At 50.4% G+C, this 20,094-nt stretch overlaps 1 protein-coding gene across 1 annotated transcript; it reads left to right on the top strand.

Annotated features, from left to right (window-relative positions):
* Positions 1 to 13,191: 13,191 nt before the first annotated feature.
* Positions 13,192 to 19,477, top strand: LOC118918040 (cytochrome P450 2A13). Its single transcript, XM_036896428.2, has 9 exons — positions 13,192 to 13,410; positions 13,687 to 13,849; positions 14,594 to 14,743; positions 14,933 to 15,093; positions 15,956 to 16,132; positions 17,048 to 17,189; positions 17,645 to 17,832; positions 18,474 to 18,615; positions 19,104 to 19,477. The coding sequence occupies exons 1-9, from the start codon at positions 13,231 to 13,233 to the stop codon at positions 19,283 to 19,285; spliced, it is 1,485 nt and encodes a 494-aa protein (XP_036752323.1). The 5' UTR covers positions 13,192 to 13,230; the 3' UTR covers positions 19,286 to 19,477.
* The last annotated feature ends 617 nt before the right edge of the window (positions 19,478 to 20,094 follow it).

Raw genomic sequence — 20,094 nt, 5'->3', positions numbered from 1 at the left:
TTATCCATATGCCTGGATATAATAATGACTTTCTGCTTCCATGATCTTCTGCTTTCTAGCCTTGATCCTGTAAAGATTTTTGCAGTTCTCCAACTTGTGACTGTACTTCCAGAAGTCCCTGATTCACCAGCCTTCTCTCTTTCTGTTAACACTTCCCTCACCATGAAGTCTTTATCACCATACTTGATAGTTTCTGAGCTGCTCCTCAATGATTGCAGTGATGTAGCTCATTTCCTCATGCAGATCCTTCTGGAGTGACTTTAAGAGAACTCTCCGGAAATGCCACACTGTATAATTGGCTGCATTTAACTCAATAGCATCTCTGGTTAGTTTAAAAGCTCATTCACTTCTTTCATCACGCTGCAGAACAGCCCGGAAATAATCATAAACATCTCTAAAGTTATCACTGTAAATGATCTGGACCACTGGATTGGGGCCATCATTCTGCGGCACTGGATCTGTATCAGCCCATTCTGCTCTGTCCCTGTGCGGGACAGAGGTGGGCGAGTCCAGGCCCAGGAACCCGTCGTCCACAGGCGACCCCACCGCTTCCCCGGCCTCGGCCGCCATCGCTTCTTCCGGCTGCTGCTGCTGCGGGGGTGGCGGCAGCGGCTCGGCCTGCCGGGTCCCGCCGTCCTGCGCACCCTCCCCGGCCCCCGCAGGGGCAGCCGTCGTGCTCCGAGCAGAGCCGCAGAGGAAGGGGGCGGCGACCCCGCCCCCCGGCGGGGCCAGGGGTTTACCATTTTAGATTTAGGTGTTCGGATGAGTCTTCTGACCCCGTCCATAAACGCATCATTTGGATCTATTGATCTGCTTTCGACTCTCTTCTAGGCGGTTGGAAGATGGTTTTTCACAGTGTGAGGCATTTCATTGTCTTTAGCAGATTATATTCTTTTCAAAATCTTTTCTTCTTTCCCTACTGGGTCTTACCCTAAGGGAGAACTACGTTTCTTACCTTCTGACTTTAATTTTGCCCATTTAACTTAATTTGGGGAATAAAATGTGAGTGAAAATGAGATATGAGGCTCCATGCACAGGCGATAAGGGTCTTCTCATCGCTCTGCCTCGTCTGTTCCCTCGCTGGAGTCTGGCCTGTCCCAGGTAGGGGTTCTTTTTCCAGCCTTGGTCAATGACGAAGACATGAAGCAAACCCATAGATAATCAGCCATGAACATGAGTATGTGTGGGGACTATACCCTTGTTGAATCAATCAGCGTAGCATAACTTAGCCCAAGCTGACTAATACATTGTGTTTACGGTTATGGTTTTTAGAGAAGAGAAAAACCTTTGCCCAGCAACTCAAGCAAAAGTTTCAGAAAGGAATTTGAGAGGTCACGTGCCCATCTCTTACAAACTCATTGTGGTGGCAGGGTGTGTACTGTGACAGGTCATCCCTGCTTCATGATCCGACCCCTGTCTTCTCCATCCTAAACCATGTGAGTTGAGCAAGTTTCCCAAGGAACCGGGGAGGTGCTGTTCTCAAAGGAAGGGGTATTGCATAGGGAGGTAAAGTGTGTTCGGTGCAGATCTCTGCTTCAATGTAGAGCTGGTCTCTGGGTTTATGAGATAAATTTGCCTAGGGATCGAGGAGCCTCCTGGGACACCTCAGCCATTCCCCTTTTGGAGTTCATTTTTCTTAGAACCCCTCTCATGGGTTGGGATGTGTCTGCCTCAAGTGTGATGCCACAAAAAGACTTCAAGGACCCCAGAGGGAATCTCGCTGTGAGGCAGAAGGGACCTGCAGTAGAAAACCTTGACTTGGAATGTGTGTGTTGCTGGAGAAGGACTGGTCCTGGTGGAGGACAGGCTGAGGCTGGAAGAGCCTTCAAACTGTCTCCCTCTTCCCATCATCATGACTTGGGAACCACAACTGAACACATCACACGAAGTAGAAGAGCTATAGTCTCCAGAGCCCAAACGTGCAGGATCACTGTTGCTTGTAGACAGAGGATGCATAACACGTTAGTTAAGTGCACAGCTCTGGGGTCAAACTGTCTGGGTTCAAAGCCCAGGTCTGCCTCTCGCTCTCTGTGTGAACTTGGGCAAATGACTCAGCCTCCCTGGGATGAAATTTAAGTATCTATGACATGGGTGTAATAATTGTACCTACTTCAAAGGGTTGTTGAGAGGATTAAGTGAGTCACTAGATGTGAAGCCCTTCAAACAGTACTTCAAGATGTTTAGAGAGCCCTGGGACCATTAGTTATGATTATATCAACCAGCAAAGCTTCCATCAGTCTCTTGGACCAGTGGCCCCATCAGGTTCTGCATTTGTCTTGCCTTCATTTGGAAACAGATGCACCCTCCACCCAGGTTTGTTAAACTCTTCTATTTAAACAAGTAATTATTCAATTGGTTCCAAATTCAAAAGCTATAAATGGATATAAAGTGAAATTCTTGTTCCCATCTATCCCTCCAACTATTACCTCCCCTCAGCAGAAGGGAACTACTTTAAAAAAACAAACTATAATTCTTGTATATATTTTGCTGTTTCCTGTTCTGTTTCTTGTTTAATTTTTTCTGATAACTATGAATTAAATGCAGTAATGGACACAGATTTTGAGTGAATGGGCTTGAGGAATTTCCACATTTGTGTATACCATGTCGATACTACTCAGAATTTTTCCAAGAATCCTGAGGATTCTTTTATATCCCATTCAGTCACTATAACCCCAGAAGTAACTACTATTCTGAACTTCATTGAGTTTTGCCCATTTTTGAAATTCATATAAATGGAATCACAGTGATGGAGGGCAGAGAGGGGAGACAAGTATCATTATTAATTTTCTTAAAAATGCTGAGATATAAATAGCTTAGTGAAAACAAAAGGGACTCCACTTCAAGGCCTAGATTCCATTTTAAAAGCAGAGAGTTGAGAAGTAAGATTCCTAACACACTCTTTAGTAAAATCAGCCAACAGCCCACCTTAGGGGCAGAGCAAGTAGGCCTAAATGATATGTCCCAGCTGCGTGAGGGCAGCCAATATCTTGGAGAAGAATGGGATCAATAAATCCCTTGTGTTAAGTTTATTTAGCAAAATTAGCTGGAGGACTGATGATAGAGGAGAGGAGACGTGGTGCCTCTCACCAGAGATAAGCATTTTGAGACCACAGGTCAAGCCTATGCACAACAACCAACCCCCACCCCCACCCTTTGCCCCATTTCAGGAAACGTTAAAAGACAGAATCCCCAGCCTTTCAGCAGAGCTTGTCTCTGAGGATGCCCCCACTTTCCTTTCTTGAAGTGCGTACTTTCAAATAAAGCTTTCTCACTGCTCAAATTATTGCATTTTGTCTCTTTAGTATTTTATTTTATTTCTGAGTCTTCTCTCTGTCTCTGCTTTACTCCTGATAAGTAGGGAGCGGTTGCTGAGAGCTCGGATTTGGGCCTGCAAGTTCCCGTCACCTGGGTGACCTGGAATGCAGTTGTGCAGTCTGCTCTTGGCAGCCTGCCTGAAAATATCCTTTCTTTGAGAAGTTCTCAGAACATAATCTCACTCCATCCTGTGCTCCTTGGCTCCCCCAAATCCTGGGGTGGTAAGGGCTAGTCCCCACGCTGTGTAGATCCAAGCGGACACAGGATGCCAGGTGACCCTGGCTTCAGGAGTTGGCAAGGGAATCTGCCCTAGGCTGAGTCGGAGTTCAGTGAACTTCCCCTCCTTCCCTCTGCACCTCCTTGCTCTCTTCTGCCTGCAAGGCAGCTGCCACCATTCCCTACCACTCTCACTTTAATGAATTCCTTCTTTACCTGCACCCACAAAACCTGTTTGAGAATTCTTTCTTGTCCAGAATCAAGAACCCTCGCCCACCCAGGCTGAGGTTTCTCCCTGTGCTTCATTTACTGCGCAGGGGGAGACCTCCCCAGATGTGGCTGCCCGGCAACAGTAGAGCATATTCTCTTCTGTGTCTGGCTTCTTTCCCATAGCATGTTATTTGTGATATTCACTCACCCTGTTGCATGTATCAGTAGCTTGTTCATTTTTTATTGCTATGCAGAACATTATTGGATGAACTGCTTACTATTTATTTATCTTCTCTACAGTTGATGGACATTTGGGTTGTTTTCAGTATTTGGCTCTTTTGACCAACTCTGCTATGAACATTTTTAGTCCTTATTGTCTGTTGGACATGTGTACTCATTACTCTTGGGTATAAACCAAGGAGGGGTTTTACTTCCTTATAGGTTAGGGATATGTTTAATTTTAATAAACTGCCAGTTTCCCAAAGGGACTGTACTACTTTACATCCCCCCATGAAACTTGTTACTGTTCCTTCCTTACCTGCACCAATGACAATCTTTTGGAACTGTCTGGCCTTTTCTGGCTCTTCTGCAGGTGTGAAATGGCATTTATTCCTGGAATAAACTCATTTGGCCTTGAAACATTATTCTATGGTGCAGAATTAGATTTACTAATATATTGTTTAGATTTTTGTGTCTATGTTCATGACAAAAATTCACTTGAAATTCCCTTTCCTGCAAGTCCTTCTCAAGTTTTTACAAATAAACTGAGAAGGATGACCTCTTTTTGTATTGTCCATAAGAATTATTTTTTTCCAAAAGTTGTTGTTATACCTTTCTTCAATGTTTGGACAAATGATTATTTTTTATTGAGTTTCTTGTAATGGTAGTTTATATCGTTGGTTTTCAGCTTTTCTTATTTTCTAGCGTATTCTTTCAGAGGTGTACATTTCACCCTGAGCACTACTTTATATACACCTAGCTTTCTCCAAATGTGAACAGCTAACGTAACATAGTGTAGTTATCAAAACCAGGAAACTGAGATTGGTTCTCTATTATTCCAAAGCCAAAGAGCCCTGTGTGCCACAGCAAGCCCACATGGCTGCCACAGGCTATTTTATTTTTTTGAGGGAAATACAGTGGTACCCAACATCAAAATGCAAATTACAAGCTTGAGGTAGTTCACAGTTTCAACAATAGACTGTGTAAAACTTTTTTCGATGGCCTCATATTTTTATAAAGCTGGGCATTCAAAGATTGCTGTGATCAAAAGCAAAGGTAATGTGGAAATCATGTGGAACAAAAAAAGAGAATTTATGCAGTGCTCAATATGCAAACACATCCATTATTAAGTAATTGTGGTCATTAAGAATGAAATAAATATTATTTTTTCATTCAATTTCTGTGTATTATTTTCTTTCAAATAACCATTAAGTTGTTAGGACACAAACAATTTATTAAGTTGCTTGACCCTAACTACTTAAAAAATGAAACTCATATGTATTTCTCTTGGTCTAAAGGTACCATGAAAAATTTATTGGGACATCGTTTAAATATAGGGTATTTTAAAAATTAAGGTATCATTGATATACACTCTTATGAAGGTTTCACAAGAAAAACAATGTGGTTACTACGTTCACCCATATTATCGAGTGCCCCCTCCATGCCCCATTACAGTCATGGTCCATCAGTGTAGTAAGATGTCACAGAGTTACTACTTGTCTTCTCTGTGCTACGCTGTCTTCCCTGTGAACCCCCCCAACACCATGTGTATTAATCATAATACCCCTCAATCCCCTTCTCCCTCCCTCCCCACCTGCCTTCCCCCACCCCTCCCCTTTGGTAACCGCTAGTCCCTTCTTGGAGTTTGTGAGTCTGCTGGTGTTTCGTTCCTTCAGTTTTGCTTTGTTGTTATACTCTACAAATGAAGGAAATCATTTGGAATTTGTCTTTCTCCGCCTGGCTTATTTCGCTGAGCATAATACCCTCTAGCTCCATCCATGTTGTTGCAAATGGTAGGACTTGTTTCTTAAATATAGGATAGTAATAGAAAATTTGAGGTATAGCAAGGCTAACAGATCAAAAGCATCAATAGAATTGGTCTCTGAGGGGCTCACTTGTTGAACACAGCAGACAAAGACTTTAAAGTAGCTATTCAAAGAGCTAAAGGAAACCATGTTTGAAGAATGAAAGGAAAATATGATAACAATTACTCATAAACTAGAGAATATCAATTGAGAGAAATTGTAAAAAGAAACCAAATAGAAATTCTCCAGTTGAAAGGAATACAACTAAAATTAAAAATTCAGTAGAGAGACTCTGCAGAAGGTTCAAGATGGCAAAAAAAGAAGTGTACATTAACTTGAAGATAGATCTATGCCCATTACCCAAATGGATGAACAGAAAAAAAAAAGGATAAAGAAAACTGAACCGAACTTCACATACCTGTGGGACACCAACAAACATGGTAATACTTGTACATAGAAGTTGGGATCCCTGTCTCTGGCTCTCTCCTTTTTTGAGAATCTACCACCATCGGCACCAGGTGCTAAGATCACCCTGAAATCTGTCCTCTGGTTCTCAAGACAGAGAAACTACAAAGGTTTTATGTGTGTTTTTGCTACTCCAAAAGGCACTGTCCAGGACCTGTCTTCAGGAAACAGGAAATTCCCTTCTTTTAACCCTCTTTAGTAACTGCTTGTTTTTATTTACTCCCCAGTGATTTCAGGGATTTTTTTTTCTTGGACGTTTTATTTTGAGTGTATAGACATTATTTCCAGGATGCTTGATCCAATAGGAGCTACTCAACCACTACCAGAATCAGGAACTCTGAGCACCTCTAGAGTGTGCTCTCTCCACCTTCTTATAAAAATATTTTCTTTTTTGAGTCTGTCTCCTTCATCCCTGTCATCTGTCAAACTTGTGCCCTTTTTCTAAGCCCAGACCTGCCATTCTCCTTGGAAGGAGGCACATCAGCGGCCACGGGCAGGATTTGCACAAACCATCAGACAGAAAGAACCTTGACTTTCTTCTCTTCACTGGCCTCCTTGACTCTGTTTCAGCCAGCGCTCCCTCAGCCTTACCCTAAGCCCTGTCATCACTCCGAAATCTGAAATACAAACAGTTCACTCTCTGACCAAAACCTCCTGTCTGCCAGGCTCGCTCTCCACATCACTGCCAACAGCTGGGTGGTAAAACTGGTTAATCAGGTCTTTGGTTAAAGTTCAAGGAACACAAAAACAACAAAAGGTCAAGTCTCCCTCCCATGAAGAGATATTTTTCTATTTTTATTTTTTAACATTTTGGAATCTTTTGTTTCAGGCTTACAGGGAAGTTTTTCAAAAGCTGCAGGATATTAGGGACAGTTTTCTGATATGCATAAAGCAAAAAGGTGGGCTTGGCATGCCAGAGTGGTGGTTAACAACGTGAAATTTAGAGTCACACAATGCCATGACTAGGCACTACCCTTATGAGCTGTGAAGCCCAATGTGATTGTAAATTATTGTGCTCCTTTATTCCCCTCACCCTCCTCCCACCTGCCCCAACCCCTCCTGCTTGGTAACCACTAGTCACATCTCAGTGTCTATGAGTCTACTGCTATTTTGTTCCCTCTGTTTTGCATTGTTTTTATATCCCACAAATAACTGAAATCATATGGTATGTATCTTTCTCCACTTGGCTTATTTCACTGAGCATAATACCCTCTAGATCCATCCATGTTGTAAGAGAACGAAATTTAGTCACACAATGCCATGGCTGGGCTCCACCCTTATTAGTTGTGGAACCCAATGCAACTCACTTCCAACTCATCAGGCCTCACTTAACTCATCTGCAAAATGGGGATGAAAATGCTAACCTCATAGGCTTCCTGTGAGGGCTTCAATAAGATCAAGCTCACACTTCACCCAGTAAGATAAGCTCAGTGAACGGTATCACTATTAGCAGTACTAGTATTTAAGTTTAAAACAGGAAGGATCACTTAAGATTCTTATTTAGAAATGCTTTGGAAATAGAGGTGGTAGTTTCTTAACACTGTGAATGTACTAAATGCCACCAAACTGTTTGCTTTAAAGAGTTAAAATTACATTATGTCAATTTTACTTCAGTTAGAAAAAAGACTCTTATCTGGGACAGGGTCATAGATTTCAGGCACACTTATGGTCACGAGCCATGTTTTTCCTGAGAATCTTGGGTCAGCCTAGGGGGTAGAGGATAGAAAGCTGATCGATGAGTCTGGCAGAGGGAGCAGGGGGTTTAGATGTCAAATACATCTGCCCTGCTCCAGCCACGTCCCATGTCCAAGGCCTGGCTTGTGCGGCTCTCTCTGCCTGTACGCTCTCTTCTCTTCCCCTACCTAGAAATTCGTCCCACAAGACCCAGTTCAAAGGGCATCTCCTCTACAACACCTTCCCAGTCCTCAACCTAATCAGTAAATTATCACCAACAATTACTAATTATTACCAATGGGATCAGTAAGGACTTTAATTTATCTGGGCTTGCTTTCCCACTAGTCTGTGAAATCCCTAAGAACTGGGACCATGACTGGTTCACCAACGTGTCCAAAGCTCAACTCATTATCTCCAGCCTCAAGCAAAGTCCCACGCAGGGCTCCATGCCCACCAGAATAACCCAACAGTCTAACCCTGGCCCATCCTTCTTCAGAACTGCCTAACCCACCAGGCTTCCAGGAGGCCACCCAGAAGATCAATTTCCTATTCAGATCTGTGTCCCCAAACCAGTAAATGACACTACCATCTCTCCCCCACCCTGGGCCCCCTCCCTCGTCCTTACCCTGCACTGCCAACACGGAACCAGATAAGAATTCGTTCTTCTTCCCATATCTTTCTCCAACCACCCCCTCCTATGGCCTCTCCTCTCTCACTGGATGCCTGTAGAAGCCACTTCCTCATTTTTTTACCTTGAGTCTCCTCTTCCCCCAAAATCTGAAGAATATTTCTAAAACACAAATCTGATCATTTTGTCCCCCTGCTAAAAATCCTTGTGTGGCTTCCCATTGTCTTAGAACAGAGTCCAAACTCGCCCCAGGTTCCATATGGTCCACCAGGTCGGACTCTGGCTGATGGCTCCAGCCTCATTCGGGGACATGGCCCTGGAGTCCTACACGCTAAGTGCACTCAACCATAGGCTCCATGGACCCCCGCCCTTTATACAAGCTGATGGCTCTGCCAGAACGCTCCCTAACCTTCCATGGAAATCCCTACCTAGCCCTCTAGTGGCTCCCCTGAACCTCCAAGCTTGAATCAGGGGCCATTTGTGGGCTCCTATACACACCTGTGCCCCCAATTCCTCGCCCTTTGGCCTGTGCCTCCCCCATCCAGCCAGGGCCCCTTGGCCTGGGTCTTCTCATTCCAGCACTGTCTGTTTTGAGCTGTCACTGCCTGCTCACTGGAGTGTCTCCCTCTCTGGAGTGAGGGCTCCAGGAGGGCCGGGCCCAGGGCTGTCTTGGGTACCCCTGTGTCCTCAGCATCTCTCAGCACAGGCTGGCAAGTAGCAGTGCATTTGGTGAGCTTTAGCCAAACTCTGTTTGAATTTGTTAAATTTATTGAATGGTTAGAAATCCGGTGGTAAGGCCGTGGGAAAGAAATTTTCAGAGAGGATATTTAAGTCAATCTGAAGGGGAGTGACCTACCTCAGAATGCTCTCAGGACACACCTGTGATCTGGAGGTTTTTTAAAACTAGTGTGACCATTTAATACTCAGGCTGGTAAAACCCTGAGAAAAAAGGAAGCTAGTTGTTTTGTAAGAAAGGAACTGGAGCTGGGCCAGGGCTATGTGAATCCAAACAGATTTCAGAAACATGTATACAAGGTGGCCCATGTGCCCACATCCTGCACCTGAATGCACACGCAAAAACACCCACACACTCATGTACAGCACCAGATATGCACGCACACCTGCAGATGTGAATACACAGTCATGCATCAGGAAGGACACAGAGACACACACATGCAGATATCCCCCAAAAGGCATATCCCAAAGTGAGTACTCGTGTTTCCCACAGACTGGGGTGGTGGGAATCTGTGCTGTGGTGAATCTCAGATGCTGCAACTGGCATGCATTGAGGGATACCGGCATGGACACTCACAAACCCTGTTGTGCATTCACACAGATGTGCATGTATAGACATAAACAGGTATGGATGTCCACTTATGCACAAACACACCCTCCACAAAGACAGGCTTATGCATACATTCATACGTCTATGTGGACATGCTGAAACATACATGGAGACAGACGTTCAGAGACACCCCAAGCACGCACCCAGCATGACCCACATACACAGATATAAACTTAAGGGGAAACATGGCAGAGGCCTTGAGCAGAACCCACTGGACAAAAGGGCACAAGACATAAAGATGGAGAAGCACATGACAGGGTGGAGGGCAGGCTGACTTGCAGGGAAGGAGAAGGAGCAAGACAGACTCAGAAACAAGGGGCAGAGGTGGAGAAAGAGAGATGGGAAAAGTCCATGCAGGGCTCCATGCCCACCAGAACAACCCAAGGGTCTAAGCCTGGCCCGTCCTTCTTCAGAACTGCCTAACCCACCACGCTTCCAGGAGGCCACCCAGCAGATCGATTTCCTATTCAGAGTTCCAGGGCTCAGGCTCAGCTGTGCTGAGGGAGGACTGTTAGAGAACCCCTTATCCATCTCCTTCATCCTGCCATTAATAACAAGAACAGCTAATGTTTACGGAACACTTACTGCCACGTACTTCACACGTATTAAACCAATGACTGCTCACCAAAATACATTAACAAGTAGGTACTATCATTGGCCCCATTTAGGCTGAGAGAGGTGAGATTACCTGTCCAAGGTCACACAACAAAGAGAGGGATAAGGGAATCTAATCCATGCTTAATCCTGCTCTTAATGGCTGTACCAGTGTCCACAAAAGGAAACTGAGGCCCAGCAAGGGAAGGGATTTTCCTGGGCTCACCACCAGGTCACTCTGGAAGCCAATACTCGGCCACCGCACCCCGGCACGTGTCCCGCCTCTGGGAGGTAAGGCGTGTGCTGACTGACACCGATCTCTCCCTCCACGTTCCAGGGCCATGAACAGCCCTAACTCCCTGGACCTCTCTGTCCCCAAGGACTTCTTCCAGCTTAGCCCTGCCCACCCCCTTCAAGCCCAGCTCATGGCAGCCTGTCTGACACTCAGTGCACTTTCTGGTGCCAACCTCACTGAGAAACAAACCCCTCAGACATCTACCTTTCTCCTGGTCAAGGAACACGGGGAAGAGGAGGGGCGCAGGGTGCACCCGGCCCAGGTGCAGGCTGGTGACCGGGATTAGGGGGGCTGAGACCTGCAGGGCCTGTGCTAATCCTCCTCCCCTCCTCTTCCCCTTCCAAGACTAACAAACAACCTGCCTCTCTCTGCTTTCTTCTCTGCCTGTGTTCCCTCCCCACAGGGACTTGGAGCTCAGCAGCCTGGATTGCTCTGAGCAAGATGCCAGTCCCGAGAGTGCCAGCCTCACCCACCTGCACTCGCCCAGGGTGAGAGGCGGCACGTAAGCAGAGGGGTCCAGCCATCAGAGCCCGCCCAAAGCCCATCGTGGTCCCCCTCAGGCCTTCATAGGACCTGTCTCAGCATCGGCCTGGGGCCCCTGTCAGAGCTGCTGGGACCAGCCTCACAGCCCACGTGCCCCCACCCTTATGCCCTCGGGACAAGACTCAAAGCCACCTGGGCCAAGGCTCAGAGCCTTCTTGGCACCAGAGGTGCCTCTATTAATGTTCTCCTTTATCAAGGTCAGTGGCAACTGGCGTTCAATCCTAGTGTTGACCCGGGGGCAAGCTCAGTGCCAACAGGACGCCCCTCCCGCCACGGGCCTACCTGATGTGAGAGCAGAACCTGCCAGTTAGTGTCCGTGTCCAGTGCTGACACCGTTCTCAGCACCCACCTGTTGCTAAACTTGGCCTCTGGGCCCCCAGGGTGTGTGAGGCCAGTGAATGGGGGGGAAGGGAGGAGGTTCAAGCCCCAGCTCCCTCACTTACTACCCGTGAGGCCTGGAGCAAGTGGCTTTAGGGAGTCTCTGTCTTCTGAACCACAAACTGAGGATAATAATGATCCAGCCCCACCGCTAGAGACTGGATACGATCAGGCAGACATAGACTTGACCTTCACAATGAGTGCTCACCAACAGGAAGCGCCCTCACTGAGGCGGAATGCCAGGGACGGCAGAGTAGGCCAGCCGGGCCACTCACGTTCCTCGGCTCCACTGTCAGCAAACCAGAGCCCATGTCTGTTCCCAACACTGCAGTTTACCCGGCTCTCTCCTGCTATAGCTCCCTGTGCCCTCTGGCAGCAGCCCTGACAAGCCAGGAATCCCGCCTGAAGGGAACTTCACGTGCCCCCAGTTATGACTGTCTTCCCAAATGCTCCCTTTCCGTGGTGGGGAGACGCGGCCCCAGGAACGGGGAATAAGGGTAACAGAGCAGGAGAGACGGGAGCCCACTGGTGCCCCTGCCACTCTGTTTTCAGCCCTCCATGTACCCATGTATAAATGGGAAATACTAGTAATAACAATAATGAATGAAATGATATAATCACCATACCAAGCTCTCCTAAGGATTCAGGTAGGAGGCCAGTGGCTCTTTCTGCAAATGATGACTCTTGAGACAGCTGGGATTTCTGACACCACACTGGGGGTTGTCACTACTATGCCCCAGTCTTGCCCAGTCCCTCTGCCAACTGCGACCCTGAGATTCTTCTGTTCTGTGGAAAGTTCCACTCGAATGTGACTCTGGACTTCTACCCCTTTCCCAAAAAGGATTGGCAGTTCTCTGACATGAATCCCGGCCTTGCTTTGAAGTTTAAAAGAGGATTCTGAGCATCAAGAGGCAGCAGTGTGTCCAAACAAAAACATGACAGCCCCTTCGGTCGTGTGCTGACTCATGAGTCTCCACGTGCTTCTCTCCCCAGAGACCCACACTCACAGCCCAAGGGCCTTCCTCACCCGATACCCTCAGACCCAGTCCCTGGACTCTTCCCTCCTGAGGCCCTGACCCCTGCATCTCTCCTCAGGAAAGACCCCCAAGTCCACATCCTGTATCATCCCATACCCATAAATCTAGACCTTTGGATTCTTATTTCTCAACACCCCCAAAAACACAACTTTTGGGTTCCTTCTCACTGTGAGACCCCAATACAAAGTTCAGAAACGCCCACTTGCAATTCCTCTAAAATGCTCAGTTCTGGAATCTGCCAACTGCCTCCTCGCACGTCCACAGCTCTTGGGAGCCCCCTCCCGAGGGGCCACAGAGTCAGTCTTGGGGCCACTCCTTGCTGATCTGCCCTGGTGTCCCCTCCTCCTCCCCTGTGTCCTCAGCTAGGCAGGGAGCACGGCTGGGGGTGTAGTCAGGAGGGGAAATGACACAGTTATATAATCTGGACCAAAGTCCGTCCTCTCCCAGGTGGTATAAAGGCAAACCATCCCAGCCATCACCATCTCACTGCCACCCTCGGTGCCACCATGCTGGCCTCGGGGCTGCTTCTGGTGGCTTTGCTTGCCTGCCTGACCGTCCTGGTCTTGATGTCCGCCTGGCGGCAGAGGAAGGTCTGGGGGAAGCTGCCTCCCGGGCCCACCCCACTGCCCTTCATCGGGAACTACCTGCAGCTGAACACAGAGCAGATGTACAACTCGCTCATGAAGGTGTCAGGAGGCGGGGAGACGGGTGCACTGCGGGGGGCGGGGGGCCTGCTCAGTGTGGTGGGGACTTTGTGGCAGGGACTTGGGTGGACCAGAGTCTTAGGACAGGGGAGTTCTGAAGGCTCAGCAGCAGGGTCCCTGCCAGGACAGACCAGCTCCTGGGGTGCCTGTCCCTTGACTGTCAAACCTGGGGGAAATGCATCCAGTACCTGCGGACTGGGCAGAGGCCAGTGCCCAGCAGGGGCTGCTCCCCGTAACCACACAACCCACCTCCACCAGATCAGCGAGCGCTATGGTCCGGTGTTCACCGTCCACCTGGGGCCCCGGCGGATCGTGGTGCTGTGTGGACACGAGGCTGTGAAGGAGGCGCTGGTGGACCAGGCTGAGGAATTCAGCGGGAGGGGCGAGCAGGCAACGTTTGACTGGCTCTTCAAAGGCTACGGTGAGGGGGATTGGGGTGAGGGTGTGGGGGTTCTGGTCAGGGAGGTTTGAGGGCTGGTTTGCCCAGCGATCCCCTCCTGACCCCTGCCCGTTCCGGGCTGTGGCACACACCTTGCTGCACCTTGTCTGTCCCATCCTGTCTAACCTGACTGGACTCTCTGTGTCTCTAGTTCTCGCTGGTTCTCGGCCCCATGTCCCTGTTCTTTCTCACTAGGTGAATCTTTGAATCTCTTACAAGTTCTGCCTGGGAACCCTGGGCCATTATGTCCATTTGCGCCCGTCTTAGCTTTTTCTCCTTCACTTGTCGTCCCGTTTTAGAATCTGACATTATTTCTGCGTCCTAATCCCCATGCCACCATCTCCTGGTAACAGTCTCTCATCTCCACAACCCCTGTGTTCTCTCTCCCTATTTTTCAATCCATGCCATCTCAGTTTTAGAATCCTTCACCTTTTTAATTCCAATCCCAGATCCGCACGTAGCTCACTTTCCCCCCTCTCCGCCTCCAGCTCTGTCTACCCGAGGGTCCCTGTGTTTGTCTGTCTGCGCATGTCCTGCTTCTCTCCCGATTCTTTTCTCCCAACACGGCCTCTCTCTCCTTCGGTGTTGCTTCTCTGGTTGCCTCTCTCTTTGTCCTTCCCCCGCCTTGCACTATACCCACCTTCTCCAGCTCCCCCCTCTCGGCCCAGCTCCCCTCCCTCTGCCCCCGCCCCTCGGGGCCCCTCCCCATCTTACTCTCCCCCACAGGCGTGGTGTTCAGCAACGGGGAGCGCGCTAAACAGCTCCGGCGCTTCTCCATCACCACGCTGCGCGACTTCGGCGTGGGCAAGCGCGGCATCGAGGAGCGCATCCAGGAGGAGGCGGGCTTCCTCGTCGAAGCCCTCCGGGGCACGCGCGGTGAGCCGGGGACCCCGCACTGTGCGGCACCAGGAGGGAAACAGCAGGGGCGGACGCGCGTTCTGGCCCCGGAAGGGACGGGTTTGTGGCTGGGGGTCGGGCTCCCAGCTCTGGGCCCTGGGGCTGCACTTTGGGCTGATCACCGACTGACTCACAGATCGCTGTCCCTCTGCGGCCCGCCCTCCCCAGGCGCCTTCATCGATCCCACCTTCTTCCTGAGCCGAACTGTCTCCAACGTCATCAGTTCTATTGTCTTCGGGGACCGCTTTGACTACGAGGACAAAGAGTTCCTGTCGCTGCTGCGTATGATGCTGGGGAGCTTTCAGTTCACAGCGACATCCAGAGGGCAGGTAACCCGACCCACCTGGCTCTGCCCCGCCCATCTTACACGTACTCCCTGTTAAGATAGTCCATCTTCCCATCTGAGTTTCTTAACTCCCAGACAAGTGACCACCTCAGTCCACCTCCTGAGAACCTTGTGCTGCTAAACGCGGCCCACCACAGGCACTGGTAGCGCACAGGTGCCCCAAACCAGCCCACTGGAATATCCGGATAAATGCCCACTACCCAGCACACTTAACGATCTCCTCATCTGGACAGGTACCACAACCAAGATCCCCCCACCTGGACAGATGGTTCCCCAAACACCTAGGATGTGTCTCCCAACCACCCAAACACCTACAGAGGTGACCCTATCACTCATGTGAATATCAGAACACCCGAACATTTGAGCCCCTGCACACCAGCCCCACGTTAGGACTTGAACCCTGTACAGATGCCCTCAAATCCACATCCCCTAAATATCAGGAGAGTAGTCTCCAGCTGAGCCCATCTGAATGTATAAACACCTAGAGACGTGGTGCCCCCATTTCAGTCCAACCTGAATAGCTCGACACTTTAGATAGGTGTCGCCCTACCCAACCTAACACAAGTAGAGGGACACCTCCATGTGCTGCTCCCATCCAGCCTCCTCTAACATCAGAAACCGTGGTATGTGTCCCTATCCATCTCAATCCTCGGACAGGGGCCCTCACAGTAACCTCTTGTGGAAATTTAGGGATCTATTCCCACCTAGCCTCATCTAAATACCTAAACACCTGACAGGCGCATGTATCTTAGTGTCTTTCTTCTCCTGGACAGGTCCCACTCCCACTGGGTCCTGGCCACTGAAACTGCCCTTCATTGTCTCCTCTCCTCTCTCCCCACCCTCAGCTCTACGAAATGTTCTCCTCGGTGATGAACCACCTGCCAGGACCACAGCATCAGGCATTCAAGGAACTGCTGGGCCTGGAGGACTTCATAATCAAGAAGGTGGAGGAGAACCAGCGCACCCTGGACCCCAACTCCCCGCGGCACTTCATCGACTCCTTCCTCATCCGCATGCGGGAGGTACACCCAGAGGCCAGGGCCCAGAGGTCCCAAGCCAGGCAGATGGAAATCGGGTGTGGGTGGAGAACAGCAGGGGTCTATTCAAATTGCCCCCCTCCCCACACACACCATCATAATCTGCCGAACCCCAGTGTAGCTAACCATCACTGTTCCACCTCCTGAGCCCTCCCGCCGGGCGGGGCGTGCACGTGGGAGTCATAAGCGCAGCACTTGTGCACACTTCCCGGCACCAGGCGCTCCTTTAGTGCCTTGCCGTATTCACCTATTGCACACTCACAGCTCTTGCAGGAGGCTCTATTAGGACCCCAGTTGTACAGATGAGCAGACTGAGGCCCAGAGAGTATCAGTGGGCTGACTGAGGCCACACAGTGCGGAGGCAGGGCACCCCAGCTCAAACCCAGCTCTCTCGGACTCTGAGGCTGGTGCTTTTAGCTGCTGTGCTCTCTTACCTTTCATTTCCTCGCTATCAGACACACCTGTCAGGTGAACTGGGTTTACTGTTGGAGGGTCCCCACCCTCTGGACGTCAGTCTTCCTTCTGTGAGGAAAGGAGTTGGGGCTTTATAGAGTCTAAGTTCAAGGTGAAACGATCCGGGGAAGGATTTCTCCATAGTAAGCGGCAAGACTTCTAGTGAAGGGACAGGGTGCTGTAGCTTAAAATTCTTCACGTCTCTCTGCCTCATTCTGTCATGCCGTCCCTGTCCCTCTTTCTCACTCACTGTGTCCCTCTTTCCCTCTCTTTCTTAATATTTCTACCACTGAACAGTCACAGCCGAGGCAGGCAGAAGAAGGCTCCCTCTGTCCAAGGCGGTCTGCGTCTAAGAGATTTGGGTCAACGGAAACCTCTCCCTCCCCTTGAAGGGCCCTGACAGCCCTGAGGAGAGGAGGCTCAGCCCGACACCCTCTCTCCCTGCAGGAGGGGAAGAATTCCAATGCAGAGTTCAACCTGAAGAACCTGGTGCTCACCACACTGAACCTTTTCTTTGCCGGCACCGAGACCGTCAGCACAACCCTGCGATATGGCTTCTTGCTGCTCATGAAGCACCCAGATGTGGAGGGTAAGGTTGGAGGGGCAGGAAAAGGGGGACATAAAACCTCTAAATTCCTGGGCCTTCTGCAGTGTGTTCACCTGTCCGCGATATCCGGACCGTCAAACATGCCCCACTATCCAGCGACTAGGTGATATTTTGATACCCAGTTTCTCTAGCCTTCAAAATATTGAAAATACCTTAAGTGCTTGGTAAACAGCTGCTGTGCTGAGCCCACTGGGTGCCCACAGCCGGCTCACGATCGTTCCCCGAGACGCCTCCCTCACGCCTCCCCTGTGATTCTGGCAGGACCAGGTGAACAGGACCTGCACCCACAATGCACATGGCCAACGTCTGTGTTGAGTGGTCCACATCCATGTCACACATAGATGTCATGCATGTCATAATCCCGTTATACACATTTGGACTACCGTCCCTGCCCTGAGACCCCTAGATGCCTAAACACATTTTCCCTCCTCCCCCAGCCAAAGTCCATGAAGAGATTGACCGGGTCATTGGCAAGAACCGTCAGGCCAAGTTCGAGGACCGGGCCGAGATGCCCTACACAGACGCCGTGATCCACGAGATCCAAAGATTCGGAGACATGATCCCCATGGGCCTGGCTCGCAGAGTCACCAAGGACACCAAGTTTCGGGACTTCCTCCTCCCTAAGGTGCAGGGCCGACCTGCCCAGAGGGACCTCCACCCACTTGCTGTGACCCAGCATCCCTCTCCCCTTACAGACTCTCCAGCCCTGGTCCCCCTCCCTCAGACAAAGGCTTCCCCAAACACCTGCCCCCTCCACCTTCCCACTCAGAGCTCCTGCTCCCGTGTCTCCCCCAGACCTCTTGCCTCAGGGAATATCAACCCCATTTCGCCAAGCCCCCTGCCTCAGGAGACACGAATATCATTTCGCCTGTCTCCTGCCCCAGGGTCACGGACTCATGTCCCCCAGTCATCCTGCCTGGAGGGACATGAACCCCATGTGTCCCAAACATCCTGTCTCAGGGGACATGAACACCATCACCCCTGAACCCACTCCTTGGGAGACATGAACTGCATGTCCCCCAGCCCTTCTGTCCCTAGAGACACAGCGCCCATGTCCTCAGACTCCCCTTCTCAGGGGACACGAACCCCATGCCTGCCAAACCTCCTGCGTAGGGACATCCATCTTCTCCCTCAGAGGACCCCATTCCCATGCCTCCCCTTTCTCCTCACCTGGGACACAGAATTCCCCCTCCAACCCCACCCAGTGTGGTGTCAGCACTCCCAACACCGCTCCTCCATATGAACCCCTCACCTCCTCCCCATCAGGGCACCGAGGTGTTTCCTATGCTGGGCTCCGTGCTGAGAGACCCCAAGTTCTTCTCCAACCCCCAAGATTTCAAGCCCCAGCACTTCCTGGATGAGAAGGGGCAGTTTAAGAAGAGTGATGCTTTCGTGCCCTTCTCCATCGGTAAGAGACCACTGCCTGCTGCCAAGCCACCCCCGAACCCGCAGCGGCCTCCTTCATCCCAGGCCCCTCCAGCCTGGAAGTTCCTCTTACAATCTGCCCTGGAGCCAACCAGCTGCAGTCCACATGACCACCAAGTACCTGGGCCCAGACAAGAGGAAGGGACGCTGGCACCCCTTTCAGAGAGGAGGGAAATCAGGACCCAGAGTCGAGTCACTTAAAATCTTCAGATTGGTAGGAAAGGAGACGACAGCACAGCAGCCATATTTGAGTGTGTACTTGAGGAAAGGGTCATGTAAGGTTCCCACTGCCCCAGCCTGGTGGTGTGGCTCACGCCCATCCCACGGACGAGGGAAACTGAGGCTCACAGCGGGAGAGACCTCCCTGAAGGCTTCTCAGGCCCCCCTCCCCGGGGTGATGCGGCCGGGGTGGGTCGTGGGCGAGGCGGCAGGGATTACAGGCCGCGGCCGCCCCTCCCCCCGTCTCTTCAGGAAAGCGGAACTGTTTCGGAGAAGGCCTGGCCAGAATGGAGCTCTTTCTCTTCCTCACCACCATCATGCAGAACTTCCGCTTCAAGTCCCCGCAGTCGCCCCGGGACATCGACGTCTCCCCCAAATGTGTGGGCTTTGCCACCATCCCGCGCACCTACACCATGAGCTTCCAGCCTCGCTGAGCCGGGGCGGGGCTGGGGAGGCAGGGCTAGTGGGAGGAGCAAGGGGAGGGCGGGGCACCGGGGGCGGAGCCGAGGGGCGGAGCACAGTGGGCTCTGAGCATCGTGCTATGGACCCTTCGGAGGTGGGATGCGAGGAAGGAAACTCACTATACTGTGAACAAGAGGGACATAACATACTATTTTTTGAGCAAATGCTCTGTGTCAGCTCTGTGCTAAAAGCATTAAACGCTCACCTCACCGAATTCTTACAAACCTATGGAATGGGGAACAGGGTTCAAACCCCTTTTGCAGGTGACGGAGCTGAGGTTCAGCACGGTTAAATCTCCAGCGGAGGTCCCATGGGACACAAGAGCTCTTAGCAAGCAGGGGAACACAGAACCGCGGGGGTGGCTATCCTTAGCCCCAGGGTCCTTAGGACAGATGCTTAAAATGACCCCCTTCCTCAAGTGAAATACACAAACTCAGTATATTAGTATGCAATGTGAACAGCTCTTATCTCAGGGTTTTTTCCAGAGCCCTGGCAGGCAGCTGGCCCGGCGTCCCTACACACTTGAGCATACTGTGCACACTTTGGATGCATGGGCATAGTTGTGCCTCCCTCCCACCCCCACCAGATAAAGCCACTCTGATCATAGTCCAACATCTTAATGAAATGGATGGGAGAGAAAAACACTTTCAGAAAATGCCAGAACTGTGGTCACGGCACAGCCACATACGTGGTTTGTGTGTGTGCACATATATGATGAGCACTGATATCTCCCGACGTATGCATGAACTCATTTTGCTCTGAGTTTCTGAAGGTGAGGCTT

The sequence above is a fragment of the Manis pentadactyla genome, chromosome 15, assembly GCF_030020395.1.
Source record: "Manis pentadactyla isolate mManPen7 chromosome 15, mManPen7.hap1, whole genome shotgun sequence".
Taxonomy (NCBI): domain Eukaryota; kingdom Metazoa; phylum Chordata; class Mammalia; order Pholidota; family Manidae; genus Manis; species Manis pentadactyla.
The sequence above is the reverse complement of the archived record's forward strand: the minus strand, read 5'-3'. Positions and strand labels throughout refer to the sequence as shown.